The sequence below is a fragment of the Desmodus rotundus genome, chromosome X (assembly GCF_022682495.2).
Source record: "Desmodus rotundus isolate HL8 chromosome X, HLdesRot8A.1, whole genome shotgun sequence".
Lineage (NCBI taxonomy): Eukaryota > Metazoa > Chordata > Mammalia > Chiroptera > Phyllostomidae > Desmodus > Desmodus rotundus.
The window spans coordinates 6311086-6320384 of NC_071400.1; the positions used below are offsets into that span (position 1 = coordinate 6311086).

At 56.1% G+C, this 9299-nt stretch overlaps 1 protein-coding gene across 3 annotated transcripts in view; it reads left to right on the forward strand.

The window, feature by feature from the left end:
* STARD8 (StAR related lipid transfer domain containing 8) overlaps window positions 1–9098 on the forward strand; it is a 39359-nt gene extending 30261 nt beyond the window's left edge. For all 3 annotated transcript variants that reach the window (XM_024555316.3, XM_024555317.3, XM_053917242.1), the window contains 10 exons: window positions 578–1995; window positions 2637–2810; window positions 3760–3919; window positions 4397–4595; window positions 4842–5052; window positions 5364–5478; window positions 5767–5991; window positions 6956–7173; window positions 7270–7446; window positions 7598–9098. In XM_024555316.3, coding sequence (XP_024411084.1) covers window positions 578–1995; window positions 2637–2810; window positions 3760–3919; window positions 4397–4595; window positions 4842–5052; window positions 5364–5478; window positions 5767–5991; window positions 6956–7173; window positions 7270–7446; window positions 7598–7715 — 3015 coding nt within the window. In that variant the 3' untranslated portion in view covers window positions 7716–9098. The remainder of the gene's footprint in view (window positions 1–577; window positions 1996–2636; window positions 2811–3759; window positions 3920–4396; window positions 4596–4841; window positions 5053–5363; window positions 5479–5766; window positions 5992–6955; window positions 7174–7269; window positions 7447–7597) is intronic.
* Window positions 9099–9299: the final 201 nt, after the last annotated feature.

The following is a 9299-nucleotide window of genomic DNA, read 5'->3' on the forward strand; positions in this document are numbered from 1 at the left end:
CCACGTGCATTAGCCAAGTTGCCAGAGACCTGGCCCGAGAAGAAGGAAACTCCTGGGACCTAGTCCCCACTGACTGCTCAGTGACCTTGGGCAAGCCTCTTCCTCACTGTGGGCCTTAGTTTCCCCACCTTGCAAATTAGAAAAGGAGAAAATCTCAAAACTCTCAGCTCTGACATTCTGTGATTCTGATCTAAGACTCTAGCCCAGACTTGAGAGGTTGCTGAGACCAAGAGGTTAAGACACCAGAATTCTAGGCTGGCTCTGTCACTGACTTCCTGCATGACATTGTATGACCTTGGGCAAGTGGCCTCTCATTTGTGGGTCTGGGTTTCACTATCTGTAAATGGGGAGGGGTTACATCAATCAAATGACCTTTACCGTCCATCTGGTCTCTGTCTATGCCTCCCAGCATCCACTTTCTAGCACTCCCAGAGCCAGCTCCCTCTAGCACATGTCCCCAATCAGAAAGGAGGGCCCTTTGCCCCAAAGTCCTCCAAGCGTTTGGAGGCACAGAGTGGAGCACAAGCAAGGACTGGTGGGTGGACTTCTCTGACCCACCCTGTGGTGCCCTTCCCAGAATGAAGACTCAGAAGAGGAAGAGCAGTGTACCATCAGCAACCCCTGGTCCTTGCAGCAAGAGAGTCAGCGCTGGTCTCGCATGGGCTCTTCTGACCTGTTGGCTCCACCGAGCCCTGAACTACCAGTGACATCCAGCTGTGAGAGTGTCCTCACTGAGCTTAGTGCCACCTCCCTGCCGGCCATCACCGTGAGCCTACCACCTGAGCCAGCAGACCTGTCCTTGCTAAGCCGTGACCCAAGTCCAAGTGACCGGACCCTCCTCAGCCCCAACCAGGAACCAGAGGGTCCCCAGGATAAAGCCAAGAAGCACCGTTCCCGTAGCTTCCTCAAGCACCTTGACTCTCTGAGACGGAAGGAAAAGGGTGGCAGCCGGCAAGCTGAGTCTGAGCGTAGCCTAGGCACTTCAGAGAAGGCCACCAAAGCCTTCTCTTTCCGCAACCGCCGTGGCTTCCTCTCAGCTGGATTCTACAGGGCTAAGAACCGGTCACACACCTCAGCCAGGGGCAGTGGCACTGAGACTCAGAGGGCCTGGGAGGCCTGGTCTTTGGCTACGCTCTGGCATCCCCAGAGGGTACACAGGGGTAACTACCTGGTGCATGTGCCTGGGGACCACAAACCAGGCACATTTCCTCGCTCCCTGTCCATCGAGAGCCTATGTCCTGAGGACGGACACCGTCTGGCTGATTGGCAGCCAGGTAGGCGCTGGGGCTGTGAAGGGCGCCGGGGCTCCTGTGGCTCAACAGGCAGCCATGCCAGCACCTATGACAACATGCCCGAGCTGTACCCAGCTGAGCCTATACTGGCTGGGGCTGGGGCTGAGGCCGAAGATGAGGAGGAGGGAGGGGGCAGCTATGCTCACCTAGATGACATCCTCCAGCATGTGTGGGGACTGCAGCAACGGGTAGAGCTTTGGTCTCAGGCCATGTACCCAGACCTGGAGCCTGGAGATAAGGAAGAAGAAGAAGATGAGGAAGAGGAAGAGGCCACTTTATCAGTAGAAATAGCCACAGTTGAATTTGAAGGTCAGCCTGAAGCTGTGGCCCAGATGGAGGCTCCAGCCCACAGAGAGTCCTCAGCCATGGGCCAGGATGAAATTCAGACCGTTCCCCCAGCTCATGCCTCAGCTGAACTCCAGGCACAGGCCGAGCTGCAGGAGCGGGCTGAGGTGAAGTCACCGGGCCCAGCCCAGGAAAATGAGCAGGAGGTGAATTCAGGTGGGGAGCCCACTTCTGCCTCTAGCCTGTCTGTGGAAGGACACTCCATTTCTGACACTGTGGCGTCCTCCAGCGAACTGGACAGTAGCGGGAACTCCATGAACGAGGCTGAGGCTGCAGGGTCCCCAGCTGCACTCCAGGCATCAGCACCCCGTGATCGACGAGATTCAGGCGTTGGGGCCTCACTTACCAGACCCTGCAGGTGGGACTTAAGGGTAGAGATAGGGGCAGGGGGTTTGGTTGTCTCTGTCTCTTCCCTTTCCAATTCCTTCCTTTGCCTTTCTCCCCTCCCTCCATCTTCACTATCCCCCAAGCCAGTTTCTTAGTTATGCAGCCCAGGGGCAGGTTCTTTGGAGGCGGCTGATTGCTTTTAGGCGCCAAGGCGCAGGAGGGAAACAGCAAGGACACAAGACTCGACAATCCAGAATGTTAGGTTCCAGACCTGCCTCTGCTGTGGCCTTGAGCAAATACTAGCTTCTCCTTGGACCTCGGCTTTCCTGTGTGTAAATCCACAGCTTTAGAAGAGATGATCTCTGATCCCCAGTTTTGCAATTCTGGACTTGTCACTGCAGCTCTGGAAAAGGGTGGGGGCTGGTCCGACTTGATGGCGCTAGATGGGCCTGAGCTCTGGGCCACCTCCCCGATTGCATCTGGGCCGCTGGGCAGCCCTGGAAACTAAGACTAAGCTTTTCCTACCCTGGGGCCTAGCAGCAATGCTGACAATGGTCACGTCTCTCTGCCTTTTTTTTTTTGTGGAGGGGAGGGGCCAGAAGAACACAGCCCTTTCTAAGGTTGACCCAACCCTGCTCCTCTGGCTTTCTCCACCCGCTCATCCCTCACTAGGAAGCTCCGCTGGCACAGCTTCCAGAACTCGCACCGGCCCAGTCTCAACTCCGAGTCGCTGGAGATCAACCGGCAGTTTGCCAGCCAGATCCACCTGCTGCACAAGGGCTCCCTGCTGCGGCTTACGGCCTTCATGGAGAAGTACACTGTGCCCCACAAACAGGGCTGGGGCTGGTGAGTGCTCCGGGGCCACGGTGGGCAGGGGGCTGCTCACCCCGGTCCTGGCTCCCTCCCCGCGCCTACTCCAAGGCCCTGGGAGGGTCAGCCCCAGAAGTCAGGTATAGATAGGCAGAACCCACAGGGCAGTGGGGTGGTGGGATGTGCCAAGAGGCTGGAGGGATCATGGCCTGAGAGGTAGCTTGTGTGGGTGAGGGGTGCACATCGGATGCATGGCAGTATGCGTGCCATGTGTGAGGGAGGGATGGGAGTGCAGAACATGAGGTCCTTGAGCTGTACCTCCTCTACCCCAGCACCCACGCTACCACCAGTGACGTTGTCTGAAAATGCAGTTTTGGTTGTCACTCTCCTGATAAGTACCCTTCTGTGGCTCCGCATTGCTCACGTTTCCTTCCCACCATGATCCTTCCACGTTCTGGCCCTGCCCCATCTGTCGGGCTCTGTAGCCTGCCTGCCACCTGTAAGCAATGCCACTGTATGGGCCAGTCACCCTCCCCCGAATGTGCTATGCTCTTTTCCCAGACTCTTTGCCTTTGTCCGAGCTGTGCTCTTGGCCTAGGATGTCTTTTCCCCATTTCTCCTCTGGGACAATGCCTACTAATTTCTCAAGAGCCTGCTGAATTTCTACCCATATCTGAAGCCTTCCCTGACCCACTAGGTACAGCTCCCCTCCCTCGTGGGTCTTCCGTGAAGCTCTTGGCTCACTACTGACAGCAAGTATTGTCACTGCCTGTTGACACAGTTATCTCCTTAACCAGACTGAGAGCTCCCTGTGTTCCTCTGTGACTCTGTAGGGCTGGCCCCAGAGCCCGTGCTTAGCAGTTGTTGACTTGAGGGATATAGTGTGTTTCTTACCCCTAAGTCCCTCAAGACTTCAGACAGTCTCCAAGCTGTGTCCAAGTGTAGCCTGTGCCCCTTCCTGATCTCTTATTATTCCTCCAAACAGGTCAATGCCCAAGTTCATGAAAAGGAACAAAACCCCAGACTACCGGGGCCAACATGTGTTTGGGGTGCCACCCCTAATCCACGTACAGCGCACAGGCCAGCCGCTGCCACAGAGCATTCAGCAAGCCATGCGCTACCTGCGCAGCCAGTGCCTGGACCAGGTGAGACCCACTGGGGAGCCTGCGGAGAGGTGGCACTGCGGGGGAAGTCTGAGGCTAAGAAATTGGGGAGGGAAGCCACTCTGCTCTGCTCCTTCACCCTGGCTTGGCCCACCAGAGACCTTTCCTAGTCTCAGGAAGACCCAGCAAGAATGGAGCCAAAGCTCCCCTCTTCCCAGCCCTGTCCCAGCCTCCTTCTTGGCCCAGGTGCTGTACTTCCCAACTCCCAAGAGTCTACCTTAGCCCAGGTCCCCCTTTGCCTATTCATTTCCACTAAAGCCATGTTTCTGCTTGGCCTGAGGCTATAAAAACTCTTTTCTTTGGTTTTTCCATTTCTCTCCAACCCTGGGCAGCAGGAGGCCTGCCGGGTTTAGGAGTCTCTGGGGTGGCCTATACTTGTGACTCCTAGTCCAGCCCTGGCCTCACAGTCTCCCTCCCATGTCTCCCTCCTTCCCTCCCTCCCTGATCTGCATGGTCCAGGTGGGCATCTTCCGCAAGTCTGGGGTGAAGTCTAGGATCCAGAACCTGCGCCAAATGAACGAGTCCTCCCCTGACAATGTCTGCTATGAGGGCCAGTCGGCCTACGATGTGGCTGACCTGCTGAAGCAGTATTTCCGAGACCTGCCAGAGCCTATCTTCACCAGCAAACTCACCACTACTTTCCTGCAGATCTACCAGCGTGAGTTGCCTGTACTCATCCCCGACAATCTGACCCCTTCTCAGCCATCCCAGAGAGAAACCACATTCTATTCCCCAAACCTGCTATATGGCAAGGACTTACCTAAGGTTACACCACACATTTGAGTGGAGCTTGATCTTGCATCCGGAGACCTCCCAGAGTCCCCTGGGACTACTTTCTTCTCTGTTCCTGGACACAGTAGGGTGTAGGGAATAAGGGAGCTGTTCTGTCTTTCCTTCCCTACAGTCCTCCCCAAGGATCAGTGGTTGGCAGCAGCACAAGCTGCTACTTTGCTGCTCCCTGATGAGAACCGAGAGGTGCTGCAGACCCTGCTGTATTTCCTAAGTGACATTGCCTCTGCTGAGGAAAACCAGATGACAGCCGGCAACCTGGCAGTGTGCCTGGCACCCTCCATCTTCCACCTCAACATCTCCAAGAAGGATAGCCCCTCACCCAGGTGAAACAGGGTAGCATGTGGGGTGGGGCCAGGCAGGGAGGGTTTGCCCACCCCTGCCCACCCCTGCCCGGCTTGGATTTAGGGCCCCTGATGCCTGGTGCTGCAGTTCCAAAACATCCCCACAAGGGGTCAGTCTCACTCCTCAGGAGCCTGGGACTGGTTGGATGCTGTGAAGCAGGGTCTTCTAAAAGACAGCAGGTTGTTTTGTGTTCAGGACTGGCAAGCTGGCTTCCTGAGAACTGGAAACCAGCCTATCAGCCATATTGCCTCCTGCCATTGTGCTGCCCTCTCCTCTCCACCCTTCCCTGTAGGATCAAGAGCAAACGCAGCCGCATTGGCCGTCCAGGCCCTAGGGACCTAAGTGAGAACATGGCGGCCACCCAGGGCCTATCACATATGATCAGTGACTGTAAGAAACTTTTCCAGGTGAGTAATTCCAGGCCATGATGCCTACCTCCCAGACCCTGGGGGAATCATCAGGTCTGACCTTTGCATCCCAAGTCATGGATAGGACCCAACTTCACACATGTCCCTCAGCCTCCTACTTCCAGCTCTTCCCTGCAAGGTTTCTCACCTACCTCACTGCAGTAGCCAGGCCTCCCCACCCTATGAACATGAACCTGAGAGACTCTGTGGGCTCTAGGACTGAGGATCCCTGACCCTTCTGCTGCTTGCTCCTCATGGCCCCAGCCCAGTATGTGTGTGCTCTGCCAGGTGCCCCAGGACATGGTGCTGCAACTGTGTGGCTCCTACAGTGCAGCTGAGCTCAGCCCTCCTGGCCCAGCCCTGACTGAGCTGAGGCAGGCCCAAGCTGCTGGCGTGAGCCTCAGCCTGTACATGGAAGAGAGTGTCCAGGAGCTGCTGCGCGATGCTGCTGAGCGCTTCAAGGGCTGGATGAGCATACCGGGGCCCCAGCACACGGAGCTGGCTTGCAAGAAGGTGAGTACCACACTTGCCATGGTTGCTGTGGGGCTGGGAGACGACTCAGTGCAGGCAAGGGGCCTAGGATTCCAAAGGAAGGGGCTGCCCTGATAGTCTCGCTGTGCCTCGGCCTGATATTGGACAATGTCAGCCAGCAAAGCCAGAACCAAATGAGACCAAGGTATCTCTCTTGGGGATCATTTGCCAGAATTACCTTCCCAAAGCCCCACTGTAGACATGTCACTACTTTTACAGCCTCACTTCCCATCTATCCCTGCACCACAGTCACGCGGTGCTTCTGCCCCTGATTTCGTGCTACCTGGACTGACCAGCCTCACACATTACATTTCTTGAGCCACTGCAAGCCCCAACTTGATATGCCCCCTCCACTGTCCAGAGCCTCCTGCCATGCCCTGGGCTGGAGGTGACTTCTCTCTGTCCCTCTCTTGGCACAAGCCATGTTCTGTCTTGGATTCTGATTGTGAATAAGACTGCACACTCAAGGTTTGCCGTGTATAAAGTGATCACAGTGAAATCTCCCTTACGGGGTTGAGGTGAGCAGCTAGCCCAGCACCTGGCACGTACAAAGGGTTCAGTGAACAGTAGCTTTTGTTGCTTTGCACGTTTTCTACTCTGCGCATTAGGTGGTGAGTTCCTCAAGGACTATCCCCATATCTTCTTCTGTTCACATCCGGAAATTCCCAGCACTGTGTCTGTTTCATGGCAGAGCCTAGTAGGCCTCCGAGAATGTGTGTCTGTCATCTCTTTGTGATCCTGAGCAGGTAGAGAAGCAGACATCCGGAAAGGAGAGAGAGGACAGGGAACACAGGGGTGGCCTATTGGGGGGTGACACGGGTTAGCACAGGAGCCCTGCGGCCTTCCCTCCTCTGGGCACGGTGTGAGGGCAGGCTGGAATGGGAGGCTGAGTGGGAACTCTTGAGCCCTGACAGCTGCCTCCTGTCCCCGCTCCCCTGGCCTGCAGGCACCAGATGGGCACCCCCTGCGTGTGTGGAAGGCATCCACCGAGGTGGCGGCCCCTCCAGCTGTGGTGCTACACCGCATTCTGAGGGAGCGGGCCCTCTGGGATGAGGACCTGCTGCGGGCCCAGGTGCTGGAGGCCCTGATGCCGGGTGTGGAGCTGTACCACTATGTCACTGACAGCATGGCACCCCACCCCTGCCGCGACTTCGTGGTGCTTCGGTGAGAGACTCCAGCTGCTACTCTGCTGTGCTCTGGGGACAGGTGAGGTGGGGTGGGAACCAGCATCAGGAACCTGAATGTGTCCCTTCTGCACAGGATGTGGCGTTCTGACCTGCCTCGCGGGGGTTGCCTGCTTGTCTCCCAGTCCCTGGATCCTGAGCAACCTGTCCCAGAATCTGGGGTGCGGGCCCTGATGCTCACTTCCCAGTACCTCATAGAGCCTTGTGGCCTGGGCCGCTCCCGGCTCACCCACATCTGCCGTGCTGACCTAAGGTACTAGGCCCCCTTTGCCCTGGTGACCTCCTTGCCTTTTCCCCATGCTGTTGATCCCTGGGGCCTGGGGGCCAGTCTCTTCTTCCTTCCCCATGGAAAGGGCTCCTGGTAAGACCACATGGCTCATTTCTGCCCGCTTCTCCCTCCCCAGGGGCCGTTCTCCTGACTGGTACAACAAAGTCTTTGGGCACCTGTGTGCCATGGAAGTGGCAAAGATCCGCGACTCCTTCCCCACCCTGCAGGCAGCTGGCCGGGAGACAAAGCTGTGAGCCTCAGCCTGGTTCCAGGGTGACACCGCCCCACCCCCTTGGTACCAGATAATTAGCGAGGATCAGAGCACAGCAGACCCCGTATGCTGCTTCTAGGGGCAGAGCCATTCCCCGCACCCCAGCTACCTGGCCCCAACCCCTGAAGTTCCTCTGCACACACAGGAGAATTTCAGTGTCCCATCTCCACTCCACCCACACCCAAAACCTGTGTTCTGCCTTCCTGACCGAGAGGAGCCATTTTAGGAGCAAGAACACTGTCATTGCCCCCAGGCCCACAGAGCCACCAATCAGCCTGGAGCCTTACCGGCTCTCTGTCTGCAGGGGACAGAGGGAGAGGGCAGTGTGTGCTCTCAGCTCTCTGCCCTTTTGAGAGGCCAAGCCATCCTGTTTGGTACTAGGGTCCCTTTGAGATTGGACAGGAGGTTCTGGCCCTGCCTTTGGGCCTAACAATGGCCCTAAACTAGCTTTTCCAGAGAAATTGGACGGGCCTGGATAGGCACGTGGGCAGAGCACAGGGCAGCCTCAACCCCCGTGGAGTGTTTTATTTGTGTAACTACGATGCTGATTTTTATGAGGCTGATTGAAAGAGTAGGCGTAGACGGGCCCCTAGTAGGCGACATGACGACTTGGGATAGCTTGGGACATGAGAGTGGAGGAGGGACCCTCCTCTCTCTGGTCTCAAGAGACCAAAGAACCAGTTTCCCCTGGCTTGGGTCCCATACTTGATCTGCCACTTTGTGGGGTCCCGTGCAGCCTCTGGCCACGAACCGCTACATCTGGAGAGTAGACAAGCTCACTCCCACCACACGGGCTGAGCAAAAGCAGATGGTGGCAAGGAGACATGTATCTGTGTCCGCGTCCCTTCTCCTGCTCTTTGTGCCTGTGGTACCAGGCTGATATAATAGCCCCTTCTTCAAGCAAAGACCTGGCCTCTGGTTCAGGTGTCCAGCTAGCCAGATGGCAGGGCCTAGTGTCATCTCAGCCCATCGGGGAGTGATCCAAAGTCAACCTGTCCCCACCCATTGGCTATCTGGGTTCATGTGGAAATTCAAGTGCCAGTCTAGCATCAACTCATGATTCATTTTTCTTGAGGCTCAATAAACTGAAGTGAGATGGTTCCTAGCCAACATTGTACTTTTTTAAGCCTGTTTTACTTGTACCTATAAATACTGTACAGTCAGAATATATATATATGTATTTGTGTACATATAGATACATATGTACATACACACATCTATATACACACAGATATGTTCTATCCTGAGTATACTATAATCTGGGTGGGAGTGGGGGGGGCAGGGCACCTAAGATGAGATAGGAGAGGTGGAGAGCAGGAACCACATGGCTCCCTCAGCAGAACAATAAAGCATTACTGGAGATGCATGCCGGCTGTGTGGCTCTTTGCTCAAATGCTGGGTAGGGACTGGGCTCGGTGTTAGGGTCAGAGGTCTTGAGCATTACTGTCCTAGGACTCAGGGAGGTCGCAAGAGGAATAGGGGCAAGGCCTCAGCTCTTGTCTTTAGGAGGGGATTTGAGAGTGGGGAGGCAGGATTCCAAGAAGCTACAGCTTGGGCACAGGCTGCA